At 40.2% G+C, this 15,619-nt stretch overlaps 1 protein-coding gene across 1 annotated transcript in view; it reads left to right on the top strand.

Moving 5' to 3' along the window:
• The window catches only part of LOC126471485 (homeotic protein female sterile-like), a 74,978-nt gene that overhangs the window by 2,189 nt on the left and 57,170 nt on the right, over positions 1-15,619 (top strand). The window contains exon 2 of the mRNA XM_050099692.1: positions 4,051-5,534. Within this exon, the coding sequence (XP_049955649.1) occupies positions 4,082-5,534 (1,453 nt within the window). The 5' untranslated portion in view covers positions 4,051-4,081. The remainder of the gene's footprint in view (positions 1-4,050; positions 5,535-15,619) is intronic.

The following is a 15,619-nucleotide window of genomic DNA, read 5'->3' as shown; positions in this document are numbered from 1 at the left end:
TCCTGATAGTATATATAAGAAATGGAGTAAAAAGGAAGCATTTTCACGTGAAAAAGAAGGTATAGGATCATGGGCGTAGTGCAGCCAATGAAGTGTTACAAAAGGAAACAGCTTGTCTTTCTAAGATCCCTACAGATTGCTTGTACCCACGTAGTCATTAATGTGCATAACTGTGTATCTCTTCAGTTACCTGTAAGAGATTTTCAAACACAGTTTCAGGTTGTTAGCCACATACCTTTCTCCAGTGGCAACTGTGACCTGATTAACAAATATAAATATTTCATGCTAGTATTGACTGCTGAAGTCGGTGGTAACGAAGCAGTGCTCTGTCTCAGATTTGAGCTAAACTGTAGCGATTCAAGCTGCAAAACTAGGGTCTCAAAGATGCACTATATTTTTTTTTTTTTTTTTTTTTCGCCAGTTGCAAAATTCTGATAGTGATTGCAAGAGAAGTAAACTTTCACCTTTAGAACAAAAATCATGAGTGTTAAGGTCACATGCAGTTAATGTTGAAAATTATCTGTTGGTAATTCAGGAAGACCTGCAACAGGTAGTTCTTTGAACATGAACGCAGGACAATGGCACTTGAGGAAATACGAGAAATTATTAAGATTGTGATTCAAATCCCAGCATGAACATACATTGCTTTACTCCCTCCCTCCTTTTTTATTTATCCATTTGTGCAAGAATAGGCAATTAAAACTGAAAACTCAGCTATGCCTTTTAAACTTGTTTTCAGTGTAGAAATATGTTTGAAAGTATTATAACTTTTCTTAAAGTCTAACAGCCTTGTTGTTGTTTCATTGCTGTTTCAAGTTGTTGTCGGCTGCGTGTAACCTAAAAAGAAGTGTGTTGTAATGGAGGATTCTTTTGGAAATTTATTATTGGTTCAAAAATGAAAAAAATCGCTTACTATTAAAAGCGATGGAAATAAAAATGCCATGTTTTGTGATTGAGTATTTTGTTTCTCTGTAACAGAGTGGAATGTGCACCAGGTGCAAAAGCCAAGACTGGTGAAGCTAGAAGCTAAGGAGAAGCTGGTCATTATAAAATGGAAGACGCAAATTGAGATTGTTAAAAACCATTCAACAACCAAGATTGCATAAAATATTTTTTTTGTCTAAGAGAATCAATTTCAACAGAATATGCTGTTATCTTCAGGTCTTAAAATCTTTTGTTGTAAAATACTTCCATTTTACCCTGACCTCATGCACATTATAAAAGGTTTTTCATAGTCTGTTGAAACCAGTTGTCTTAAAAGAAGAAAAAGAAATGTGCGATCACAGCTGTTGAATGGTTTTTAGCAATTAAGCAGATTGCCCTTCAGTTTCACAGAGTGAGAAAATTCAAGCAAATTGAGATGTTAATTGGGGTTGTAGGCCTGTTGATAAGTTGATAATGCTTCTTCTCATGTGGCTGGATTGGGCAATAACGGTAAAGCAACAGTTATCACTAATATTGTAATAGTAAAGGTGAAATAAAAAATAGAAAAAAGTCGTGTGGAAAATAGGAGATATGAAATAAGTTAACAAGGAAACAGCAAATGTGTAGAGTTGCAGAGAACGTGACATGAAATTGAGTAGAAATGTAAGAAAAGTAGGTGTGTCTCATAATGTGGACAATGTAGGAAAAGATAGATTTCTACTTACCATAGAAATATCACATTGAGTTGCAGACAGGCACAATTAAGGCACTTACACACAAGCTTTCAGCCATCGCCTTCTTGAGAAAAAGAGAGAGAAACACACCATATTCACACAAGCAAGCACACCTCATGCACACATGACCGGCAACTCGGGCCATTACTCATAATGTGTATTGACAAAGAGAAAAATAGAGTAGAATGTACGTAGACTGCCACCAAAGGAAGAAAATGAAGAGAAAATCAACACAAGTTATTCACAATTGAACAGTGAAATGTAGTGCATATAAATTAATTCTCATCTGGATGCTAAGAATATTAACCTCCCTTTATTTTATTTTAGTTCCCATGTTACCTTGTGCCCCAGTACTGTCTCATCAAACCACTAATTCCACTGACATCGTTCGACCACTCCTTTATTTCCCCCCTCCCTATAATCTTGTTATGTTACGTATGTTCTTAAATTTCATTCCCGTCATCTGGCACATGGGCAGTTTTTTTATCTTCTGTGGTATTTTGCTAGTGAGACTCCTCATTGATTTTTGTGTATTGAGGGATTTATTGTTACAGTGTAATTTAGATTTCAGTGGTAATAAGCAATTTAACTCTTGAGTCTTTATATTATTCCCACATTTCAGGTTACGGTTTTGTTAATATGCAGTTACAGTGAGATGAACTGCTGCCCTCAAATCACAGATTAACTTGTGTTGGATGACTGCTTGTCCATAAGAATTCTCGTTTCTATTCTCTGGCTCTGTAAGTGAAGTAGGCCTCAGTGTGTCATCTCATTTTTGTGTAGTTAAGACATCTTTGTATCTGTTCTTGTCTTCCACAGTTTCATTTTCAGTATTTTTACAAATATATTAAAGTACTGATTTATTTTGTGTAATTATTCTCTAGAGAACCATTTTGGTTTATAGCGAAGTTTGGGGGAAATGTTGAAAAATTGTACTGCTTTTGGAACTGTAAACTTCAGGATTTCTCAAAGTAAGTTGTTTATCTTAATACCATGGCAGAGGCCAAGACTCATTAAGTATCAGTAGCTACACGGTGAAGTATGTGTAAAATATTTGTAGAATACTCTAGCACCAAGTGTGGAAGACACTGTATAGGATGAACCCAAACTCGGACAAAATTTCAAAGATTGTTAATAATATTTCCTCGGTATTTTGGTATAAGGGACCTATGGTGTCAGGTGACCTATCAGACTAACTGCATTTCATGCAATATCCTACTCCCATTGTCTATGTACTTGAAATGAAATGGAAAATATCTACACAGTGGTGCAAATATAGGAATAATGTGCTGTGTCCTCGTTTGGAAACAAACTTTCTTGAGTCACTCATAGTACTTATGTAACAGCAGTAATACCAATTTAACTTTCTGCCCTCAAGCTTGTGATCAGTATTGCTTGGTGCAGTCCTGGGTTTCTTATACTGGCAATGTTAACTGTATGTTAAGTGACACACAACAGTATGGATATATTTACTGATGACGAGTTTGCTGTTGGGCGCCTCAAATATTGGTGTTACTAAACTGTACACTGGCAGAACAAAACGTCCAAACTTTGGTAATGGTGTTTTTCATCAGAAGTTTGTTGCATTACACTTTTACTATTAGATGATTGCACTTTACAATGTGGTTAGGGTAACAAGCCAAATAAATCATGGTTATGTTATTACTCTGTAATGAGCCACATAAGCCTATGATTCTCTTATACTAAAATACTTGGGAAATACACTGGAGAACCTTGGAAATTTTGTTGAAGTTTGGCTTCAACACGAACTCATAATTACCTGAATTTATGTTGCAGCTTGATGTCTTAAAATGATTTTTATGTTTTTGTATGATACATAAGAGGGGGGGAAAACCATTGGGGACAAAATTGATCTCTATAAATCTTGCATTGTGAATTCAAATTAACTGCAGGACTTTGTTTACTATTTGCCTTTGAGAATTTGGGTTTTGTTCCACGTGGTTTCTTTGTAAATAGTTGGCCTCTATACTTGTATTCAGGGTACAAGGTTTTCTATAGATGATTTTAGTTGTATTTAGAAAAGATTAATTTTTTTTCTTTCTGTTCATTTTTTAAACTGTCCTTGTGTATACTGGGTGAAATTCTTTTTTAAAACAGCTCAGTTCTTGTATAAAAGGCAAGCAATTGTCACTCTAAAGTTCTGTTTTAATTACAGTTTTCTTTCTTTTTTCTTCCTTTCCCCTCTCCCCCTTTTTTTACATTGTCCTGTTGGGTACAAAATGCCCATGTGTTCCTCTAACTTGTAGACCAGCTTCCTGTTAAATTGGCTCTGGTACCCACAGTTGGATGTGGTGTCAACATACAGTAGAAATAGGCACTATCCATATAAATTATAGAGGAAAAAATTCTTACATTCACTTTTATTTTGCAGGAATATACCAGTCATCTTTGTGAACATTAAAATGAGTGCCCCTGCTGTGAAACAGTCACTCCCAGCTTCTGGAACTCCAACTAAAGTTGGCCCAGGTGCACCTGCTTCTGGGGCTGCAAATAACTCTCAGTCAGCAGGTGTACCAAAACTGTCAGCTGTGAGCCCAGCTAAGCCACCAGCATCAGGAAATGCTAATCACAATGTATCAAATATGCCTCTTAGTTTAGTTCAGGAACACAAAAATGGAAGCGGTCAGAACCAGACCGTGTCTGGGCCACCAAGAGGATCTGACAAGAACAGAGATCTTGCACCTTCAAGTGCTCTGAAACCTACATCAAATGGTGTGGAAGGATCCCCAACTAAGCCCCAACACAGTTTAACAAATTCAGGAAATGATAAGAAGTCAGATGAATCACAAGCAGTTGCAAATCATTCAGCTGATTCAAGTGTCACATTACCTACATCCCAGACAACACAACAATCAGTTCTGCCAACACAGCAGGGAACACAGTTACAGTCTCAGTTGCAGTTACAACAACTGCAGATGCAGCAGCTGTTACCACAGCAACAGATGATGTCACAACAGCAAATTGTACCCCAACAGCAACAGTCACTGATGCAACAGCAGATGTTGCCACAGCAACAACAGCAGCAACAATCACAGTTTATGACACAACATGGGATGCCAAGACCATCCCAACAAATACTACCACAACAGCAAATGATCGCACAACAACATATGATTGCACAGCAGAAGCAACAGATGCTAGGGCAACAGGGAATCGGTCAACTCGTAATACCCCAACAACAAATGCAGACACAACAGATGATACAAGCACAGCAACACCTGCAAGCCCAACAGCATCTACAAGCACAGCAGCAACAGATGCAAGCACAGCAATTACAACAGCTGCAGGCTCAACAGCACATGCAAGCTCAGCATGTTCCAGGGCAGCAACAGATACAGAATCAAGCACACATGCAAGTGCAGCAACAGCAGCATCTCCAACCTCCACATATTCAGACACAGCAGCAGATGCAACATATGCAACCACAGCAGCAAGCACAACCTCAGTTACAAGTGACAGCACAATCTGTACAGCAGCAGGTTCAGCCATCTCAGCAACAAAATTCAACAATATCACATTCAGTGCAACAAGCCCAAGCACAACATGGGAAAGGGCAACAGCAGTTGCAAGAGCAGCAGCCACAACAACAGAACCAAGGAGAGAAACAGCCATCTACGGTGCAGGATAACCAGGAAACGCAGACACAACCAAACTCTGGACTCGAGGGCCAAGAAGTGTCGACTGCTCTTACGTTGACGACAGCTGATGCCAGCAGTGTACCAGAAAATGAAACAGAAGAGCAGAAACAGGGGGAAAAAGAACAAAATTCCCAAGCAGAAACAAGTGGAAAGGAGCAGACCCCTAAAGATGAAAATGTAACGTCAGAGAACACAGAAACACCTTCAAGTACAGCAGGTATGTGGAAGCTGTTTGTAGTTTCAAGTTGCCAAATCATCTTTAGAACTAACTATTTTGTGTGTTTTACCATTAATTCGTATAGCAGACATGTTGGTTAGATGTTTTATGGTGAATCAGGGTTACTAAATTTTAATTTGTTGTTGGTGGTAACAGAAGACCTTGCTTCTTCAGGTTGGTACATTGTTACAGTATGTAATTTTTTGGGGTATTTGTATTAAGAAATACTCATTCAGTATCCATGAATGTATATTTAGTTTAATCAAATATGTTATACATTATTGGCTTGAATGGCACCACAGGTTTGAAGAACATGCTGTCCACATCAATGCTCTAATTATGTGATGGGTGTTATATTGCTCAACTTATTTGCCTTTTATGGATGGAAACAATGCTGTTTCGGACTAAGAGTATACACAGCTTACACACAAGATACATGCTTCATATGATGTGTGAACGCGCGCGCGCACACACACACACACACACACACACACACACACACACACAAATTAGGACTTAATGATGATAAAAGAAAACTGATGTTTGAGTGAAAGATTTCTGGTGTTGGTAATTGGGGAGAGTCCCCTTGAAGACTAGCTTTTTTTTAAAAAAATGAAAATATTTCACACAGTTGTATGCCCAAATTAATGTTATATGGTGAATGTAGACTACAAGTGACCTATTTTTTAGCTGAATTTTGGACTGTATGGATGTATACCCTTGCTAAATTATTCCCAGAAGTGTTTTCTACCATCTCACATGCTCCGTAATAATAGTTTGAAGGTGGGCACTCAAGGAGATGTATTGTTCATCCACGTGCTTGTGAAACCATTTCTGCTGTTTTGCAAGAGAACATCCTTGTTAGAGAACATACGTTCAATAGAACATTTGTTGCTACCTAAAGTTTCACAAAAAGTAAAGACCCATAGAAGTGTCAACCTCCCATTTGATCTCGTGTGTGTGTGTGTGTGTGTGTGTGTGTGTGTGTGTGTGTGTGTGTGTGTGTGTGTTGTGTGTGTAAAATTTTATGTATTTATTAAAAATCATGTTCGTGACCATCAGTTACTGTATAGACTTTTATTATTGCTGCTAGTGTAGATTGTTAAAAATCCTTGTCAAACACAAGGGTTTTTTTCCCCCCAATTATACATTTGGATACAAATGTGTTGTTTTTTCCCCACTCTGTGTAATATCAAATGCATGTTCTAAACATGAAAAGCGATTTGTGCATTCCTTGTGTTATGTGGACCGAGATATCATGTATGTATACGGATTCTGGATTGGAAAAATTTCTTGTGTCTGATGGTGATTTTGTAACAGTTGAAACTCGTAGCAAATCATAAAGGATTTCATGGCAACTGTTGGAAGTACAGTGATTTTCAGTAAATATTATAATCTATTCTCTATGCATGTAAGTCCCTGTTGTTTGGGCGTCAGTCACATTTAGTGCATTGAGAATGGCTAGTCACTAGCTGAAATCTGGATTTGTGTAATAAAATCTAAAAAAGGATGCATGATGGCTGCACTCTATAATTTATAAAATTTGTGAGTTTGTTGCACATCACTTACACACTGCCAACTAAACATTTGTCTCTGCAGTAACAAATGTATTTGAGCACTCAAGTGACGAATGTTATTAGATTGCAAAACTTATTCATTCTGTAACTTAGTTTGTCATTTTAGTAATGCTTGTGGTCACTGAAAGTAATGAGGGGCCGATATTTTATGACTTTTAGAGCATTTCAAGCAAACTTTAGATTGCTTTACTTACTACCCATGTCAATTTTTCTGAGAAACTGTGATACCATATACCAGAAAAAAAGTTTCTTTATTAAGCTGCAGTGCAGTGGCAGTATTTATTTAGAGGACAAATGGCAGCTGGGGACTCGAATAAGATGAAAGGTAACAATTATGAAAGGCATTGTGAAGATTCAGTTGCTGTTAACTTCTGTAAGCTAAGCTGTATTAAGTGGCTTTGTGGTAGTAAGATGTAATTGGAATGTATTGACATACTATTTGCTGTTGTAATGTTACAGCACTGTAATATCTCTTTACTCCACAATGAACATGGTTCTTTTGCTTCCATCCATAAGGTAATGTCTGTCTGTTTCTTTTTGTCACAGATACTTTCTGTCGTGGTAAAATGTTTGCCAGGTATGCTGCATCAACATAAAACATTTTTGCCTTTGTTATCAACTATTTAATGCTGCTCACTGTTAACAGTAGGGCTGAAATTCAGTTCATTGTGACACTCTGGTATTTCTGCGATGGAAAGCTGTAGAACTGAATCTACTCGGTTACGTTAGACCAAATGAGAAACTGCTTCAGTCAAAGTAAACAAGGAAATTGGCATGCAAGCCACTGAAGTACCGTAAAATTGAAAGATTTGTCCAAGGCCGGGAGTCACAACACAAATTTGTTTTTATCAAAACAAAATGAAGAAGAAATGTGTGCTGGAATGTCTAACTTTGCAGATGCGATAAAACATAGTGGTTATCATGTTGTATTTATATTTTATAGGGAATTTTAATATTTGAAGATGCTTTAGACAGCTGTCAAGTGAGTGTGGTTAAGAGTTTGAATTAAATTTGCAATTAGAGATATGGTCCTTTCTACACTTGGTTCTGGCATCCAGATTCATGTTTTTAAAGAATTCCCTAAACCATTTCAGGTCTCTTGATGAATCCTTTGAGAATGCCACCCTTAATTTTCTGCTCCATTCATGTCCAGTTAGAATCTTTGGTCCATCTGCAATGACCCCATCACTGATTGTACAGTAAAATCTGTCTTCCTAGGTTCTGTACAATTGTCATATCATCAGCTTGATCTTGGTCGAACTATACATGCAACAGTGTGAAATATATGCAAATCAGTTTAGTATGTTTTGCAGAAAGAGAATTCCTTACATGTTACGATAGCTACAACGTGTAGATGCAAGTCGATATATAGATTGCAATAACTATGCAGACAAGAGGAGGGACAGGGAGACTGTAGACCAGTGTGGAGAACTACATCGAACCTGTCTTTGGACTGAGTTTCACAACCCAAAAGTGCCACACAGCAATACTAACAAATTGTGTAAAATACTAAGCAATAAATACAGATAATCTGTTGGAAAATGCACTGAGATGCACATTAGAAATTCAAGTGAGGTACTTTTCTTTGTTGTTTAACAGAACAGTGTTGAGTGGAAGTATATTCAGAACTATTGCAGAACTGTTAAGCAGATGTGTAGAATCTTCAGTGCAAAATACAGTGCAGTGACAATTATAGCCCTTAAGACCACTGTTGGAGAAATGCAGTACCAACATGGAAAAAGATAAAAACTACAATACACTGAAGGGAATGGATTAATAATGAGTTCATAGTTCATGAAAAGCCATTGGCTTCACTAATGCGCTAAATTCATGAACAGGCTTTCTTATAAAACTGGATAGAATGATGAAATGAACAGAGATGGTAAGTCAAATGTAAGGACTTGCTGGAACAGAAGCCTCACATTTTTGGGGATGCCAATTGTTCATCAGAATGATACAGCAGCGAAAATAGCAAGTACTGGGCGAAAATTAGTAGACACAATTGATTTTTCATGAATGAGTTATCAGCAATGCGCCAACAAAATGCTTCATAGGGAGAAGTAGAACAATGGAAGGCATTTTGAATCGTGTCACCTCTCACTCGTTGACAACATACAATTATTTGCCTTCCCCATACACACAAATCTATTTAAATCACGACAAAATCAAGAAAATTTTGACATTGCCATTGGTTTATTGAAAAACCATAAAAGATAGCTGAGGCATAATTGGAACTTAATAAGCTGAAGGAGAATTTTGAAGTTAAAAATGGGGCGATGTTTGGAAGGAATGGGTATTGTCCATGACCATTTCTGCTAAAATGGTTTTGCAAATGAGGTGTGTCTGAAGAAAGGAAGGGGCGGGGGGCTAAATGAAGGAAGAGTGAGGAAAGAAACTAACTTGCCAAATGCTGTTAAAAGAACAAAATACTAAGTGAAGTACTGAAATAAATCGAACCAGAGATAAGTTGTGACCAGGGAAGCTGATGTGAAATCTGTGTCGGCTGGATGTGGCATAGGAATGTGTTGATAAACCTTTGATTGAACAAAACTGGCAGTTTTTACACAAAATGGCCCAAGCTGGAAAACTGGTGGTACTGGTCATAAGACAATAGTCGTGTTACATCGAATGTAATCAAAGAATATGTGATAGCTGTGCAGAAGAGGAAAGTTTACTACTAGCAAGAAATTAGTCAGTTTGTGTATGGCTCTGTGTGACAAATTGTGCTGTAAACTTTGCATTTTTCACAAACTGGAGTGTGGTAAGGCAGAGTCTAAGCTGCAAAACATTTCCAGGGGCTGAAGTGGACTCCGACCAAAATTTATTGGTTGTGAATTGCAGATTAAATGTGAAGAAATTGCAGAAAGGTAGGAAATAAAGGAGATGGAACTTCCCAATTTGCAAGAACCACTGGTTGTTAGAGTTTAGAAAGGAGCATTAGGCAAAGATTTTTACATTGGAAAGGAATGCGCTAAAAGACCGACAGGTAGCTTTCAGTGGTTGAGAAGTGAAAGCAGACAAAAAGACCCAGTAGAAATAATTGGATAACAATAGTTGTTGAATTTAGTTGGCAAAAGGAGGAAATATAAAAATGCAGCAAATAAAGAAGGCAAAAGGTAATGCACGTGTATAGAAAAATTGGATTGAGGGAAGTGCAAAGTGGTAAAACAGGAACAGCTAGAGGAGAAATGAACAGCAGTAGAATCGAGCAGGATGATGGGAAAGAAAAATTAGACACACATGTGGAGAAAAGAGAAGCAGCTGTAGGAATATGGCTTACATGGCAAGCCAGTACTAAGCATAGAAGGGAAGGCTTTAAGATAGAATATGTAGAAGTGCCATACAAAGACAATGAACGTGAAGACATGTTACAGAAAGGGAAGAAGTAAATGCAGATGATACAACTCTGTAAGAATAATTTCACTGAGCACTGGATGGACTTAGGTCAGAGCAAGGCTGTGGAAATAAATGACATTCCCTCATAATTAGAGAGATATTTGGGACAACATACTATGACAAATTATTTCTCCTGGTATACAGACAGGTGAAATATCCTCAGACTTGAAGAAGACTGTAATAATTCAGATTCCAAAGGAGGCAGGTAGTGCTGGGTGTGAATATTGCTGAACCATCAGTTTAATTAGTCATGGTTGTGATGTATTGACACACATTATTAGCCCTCAGGGGCTCAGCATTATTTTGCTGGATACAAACTTGGCAACCTCAGAGTTCCTGAGCTATAGGTTGGTGATCACCTCCAGTTCTCTGTCACTGTAACCTCTGGGCATTCTTCAGTGACCCTCATGTGGCATGACAATCGAATGTTGTGTGTCACAGGTCACAGAGACAGGAGATCTCTACTTAATTGCCCATGTTGTGAGGACAGTACAAACCTCTCTAAAGAAACAAAACTCTCAATTTTAAAGGTGAGGTGTGCACCAGTGAGGTACTTGGCTATTAAGGTGGAGCATTCAATGGGTGACCTTTGGGGATCTGCTGCACCTCAGTTGTATAAAGTTTACTCAGTCAAGCAGGACTCTGTCCGAGAGGACCCGTACTTCCCTAGCTGCTTGTGGAAGCGAGATGGAACTCTTGAACTCAAACTTATCAATTGTACTATCTATAGTCACACCTAGTCATCCGATTGAATGACAGAGGCTAGTCCTGATAATCATATTGCGTTTAGCAATGGGGCTCAAGGAGTCTTAAATTGTATTGTTTTTGTAGTGATAAAGAGGGAGAAGGAAATCGGGGGAAAAATGGGAGATACTGCCTATAGGAAAATTACAGAGACCTTTGGAGAAAAGAGAACCTTCTGTATGAATATCAAGAACTCAGATGGAATCCCAGTTCTAAGCAAAGAAGGGAAAGCAGAAAGGTGGAAGGAGTATATAGAGGGTCTATAGAAGGGCAATGTACTTGAGGACAATATTATGGAAATGGAAGAGGATGTAGATGAAGATGAAATGGGAGATACGATACTGCGTGAAGAGTTTGACAGAGCACTGAAAGACCTGAGTCGAAACAAGGCCCCGGGAGTAGACAACATTCCATTATAACTACTGATGGCCTTGGGAGAGCCATTCCTGACAAAACTCTACCATACCATCTGGTGAGCAAGATGTACCATCTGGTGAGCAAGATGTACCATCTGGTGAGCAAGATGTACCATCTGGTGAGCAAGATGTACCATCTGGTGAGCAAGATGTACCATCTGGTGAGCAAGATGTACCATCTGGTGAGCAAGATGTACCATCTGGTGAGCAAGATGTACCATCTGGTGAGCAAGATGTACCATCTGGTGAGCAAGATGTACCATCTGGTGAGCAAGATGTACCATCTGGTGAGCAAGATGTACCATCTGGTGAGCAAGATGTACCATCTGGTGAGCAAGATGTACCATCTGGTGAGCAAGATGTACCATCTGGTGAGCAAGATGTACCATCTGGTGAGCAAGATGTACCATCTGGTGAGCAAGATGTATGAGACAGGCGAAATACCCTCAGACTTCAAGAAGAATATAATAATTCCAATCCCAAAGAAAGCAGGTGCTGACAGATGTGAAAATTACCAAACTATCACTTTAATAAGTCATGCGTGCAAAATACTAATGCGAATTCTTTACAGACGAATGGAAAAACTGGTAGAAGCCGACCTCAGGGAAGATCAGTTTGGATTCCGTAGAAATATTGAAACACGTGAGGCAATACTGACCCTACGACTTATCTTAGAAGCTAGATTAAGGAAAGGCATTTGTAGACTTAGAGAATGCTTTTGACAATGTTGACTGGAATACTCTCTTTCAAATTCTGAAGTTGGCAGGGGTAAAATACAGGGAGGGAAAGGTATTTACAATTTGTACAGAAACCAGATGACAGTTATAAGAGTCGAAGGACATGAAGGGGAAGCAGTGGTTGGGAAGGGAGTGAGACAAGGTTGTAGCCTATCCCTGATGTTATTCAATCTGTATATTGAGCAAGCAGTGAAGGAAACAAAAGAAAAATTTGGAGTAGGTGTTAAAATCCATGGAGAAGAAATAAAAACTTTGAGGTTTGCCGATGAAATTGTAACTCTGTCGGAGACAGCAAAGGACTTGGAAGAGCAGTTGAATGGAATAGACAGTGTCTTGAAAGGAGGGTATAAGATGAACATCAACAAAAGCAAAACGAGGATATTGGAATATAGTCAAATTAAGTCGGGTGATGCTGAGGGAATTGGATTAGGAAATGAGACACTTAAAGTAGTAAAGGAGTTTTGCTATGTAGGGAGCAAAATAACTGATGATGGTCGAAATAGAGAGGATGTAAAATATAGACTCGCAATGGCAAGGAAAGTGTTTCTGAATAAGAGAAATTTGTTAACATCGAGTATAGATTTAAGTGTCAGGAAGTCATTTCTGAAAGTATTTGTATGCAGCGTAGCCATATATGGAAGTGAAACATGGACGATAACTAGTTTGGACAAGAAGAATGGAAGCTTTTGAGATGTGGTGCTGCAGAGGAATGCTGAAGATTAGATGGGTAGATCATATAACTAATTGCGAGGTGTTGAATAGAATTGGGGAGAAGAGAAGTTTGTGGCACAACGTGACTAGAAGAAGGGATCGGTTGGTAGGAAATGTTCTGAGACATTGAGGGATCACCAATTTAGTATTGGAGGGCAGCGTGGAGGGTAAAAATCGTAGAGGGAGACCAAGAGATGAATACACTAAGCAGATTCAGAAGGATGTAGGCTGCAGTAGGTTTGTGTGCTTCGATATTATGAACAGAGACATCACAGAACTAGAACAACAGTGGGCATCTCAAGGGATAATGGATGTGGTTGTAAAAGAATAATGGAAATTGAGAAGACCACTACCTTCGTTCTGACCTTCTGTTCTCCAATGCTGCTTGAACACATTATGGTAGGATTCCTGAGACTTAGGCTTAGGCATTATGTGGTGCTACAAATGCTCGCAGTTTGGCCATACGGTGCTGCATTGTGGAGGCGAAGCGACCTGCGAGATGTGTGGAAAGGCAGGCCATGAATCTGGTGGGACTGCTGCGCGTCTTGAACATTTTGTGTTAACTGCTCTGGGAACCAACCACTCTGGAGCCCAGACTGCCCTGTTTTTGCTGAGGAATGCAAAATTCAGGAAATAAGTGATGGGGTCCATTATGCAGAAGCCAAAATAGAATGTAAGGTGACAAAACCCTTGCTTTTGCCAATTTATATGCTTCAATGATATAGAAACCTGTTTCTAAGGTGGAAGTTTCAACTCAGACCATGTCTGGTGCACCCTTATGCACCACCAGCACTTGGGCTTGCACCTGTACATACCAAAGCAGAGCGAGTAAAGACATAGAAATCCAGGCAGCTGTGACAGAAGACAAAAGCGACATTTTTGCCGTAAGCATCAAGAATGCAATCCAAAAGCTAAGTGACTCTTCACATCCCCCTTTCCCCATCATCCTCGGAGGCAATGGGAGCAGGGGAGGGGTCACAGTGTTTGGGTCAAAAGTTGTCCTGGACACCAACAGATGTCATCCTGACATGTCTGACTGACGAGGACGGTGACACGGATTCAGTGCCCCGTTACCAGACTCTGACAACCCCTTCACTTCCCTTAGCTCTAAAAGTGCCTCACCATCATGGCCAAAAGATAGGGGTGAACTGAAACAACGGCGCTAATGTCTCCCATACTCCAGTGGGATATGAATGGACTCATCTGGAGGAACTGACTCCTTGTACAGGACAGACGTACCCTGTTGGTTGTAGCCCCCTGACCACACTGGGATCGCTCTGCTGATTCCTGTGCCGTTAACTCCCCACGTATGCCAAGAAGTGGATGCCCGTCACCCTGGGGCATTGGGACTCCCGGCAATGGCCCTCTTGCCAGGTGGCCTTTGCTGCTGTTCGATGGCGCCCGTGGGGCGGGCTCCCTGTCAGAGTGGGTGGCATCAGGGCGGATGACGTGCCATGAAGCATACCGTGTCATCACTTGCTGGTGATCAAACACCAGCAGTCTCTAAGTGGTCGAGGTCTAACTTCAATGCTAAGAAATAAGACTCCAAAGCGTGTCTCCGGGAGGTGGAGGACTTGTCTGAAATGCGGTCAGGATCGGTCTTGATCAAAACGGCTTCCTCTGCCCAGTCACTGGCACTACTTGCCTGTGACAAGCTGGGGGATGTTTGTTTCCATCATGCCCCATAAGAGCTTAAATATGATACAGGGTATAGTATTTCACAAGGACCTTTTGCAGTCTGATGATGAGCTGCGCGCCAGTTTAGAGCAACTTGGTGTCCATTTTGTGCGGCATGTCCACCTGGGTCCAAGGGATAATCAGATTGCCACCGGTGCCTTCATCTTGGCCTTCGAGGGTGATACATTACCCAAGAAAGTCAAGGTGATGGTCTACCGTTGTGATGTAAAGCCATATATCCCTCCCCAATGTGGTACTTTAAGTGCTGGAAGTTCGGCCATATGTCTTCTCGCTGTACTTCCAGCATCACCTGTTGGGATTGTGGACGTCCTACACATCCCAATACTCCCTGTGCCCCACCTCCCATCTGTGTCAACTCTGGAGAGCACCATTTGCCTTGCTCGCCAGACAGCAGGATTCTCCAGACAGAAAGAAAAATAATGGAATACAAGACCCTGGACCGACTGACGTACACTGAGGCTAAGAGAAAATACGAGAGGTTACATCCTGTGCATATGACGTCAACCTACGCTGCCGCTATGACAACGGTTCTACCATCTTCCGTTCCCCTGCGTACAGTTGGCTCTCAGAGCTGTCAGACTCCACCTGCCCCCTTGATGGTGGGGGCACTTCCCTCACTGTTGCTCCTGCACAACCTACTTCAGAAGCTAAGAGCTTGTCAGTCCACACTTCTCAGCTGCAGAAGCACAAGTCTTTTTCGGCTCCTCTCGCCAGGAAGGGGTCCCTTGGGTCACTCCCTTCCCAGGTTCCTGCCAGTGACAAGGCTGACATCTGCCAGTGGCTGAAGCAACTGCAGGTAGCTGGTC

The sequence above is a fragment of the Schistocerca serialis genome, chromosome 3 (genome assembly GCF_023864345.2).
Source record: "Schistocerca serialis cubense isolate TAMUIC-IGC-003099 chromosome 3, iqSchSeri2.2, whole genome shotgun sequence".
In the NCBI taxonomy this organism is placed as follows: Eukaryota; Metazoa; Arthropoda; class Insecta; order Orthoptera; family Acrididae; genus Schistocerca; species Schistocerca serialis.
This window is presented reverse-complemented; position numbering and strand designations above follow the sequence as displayed.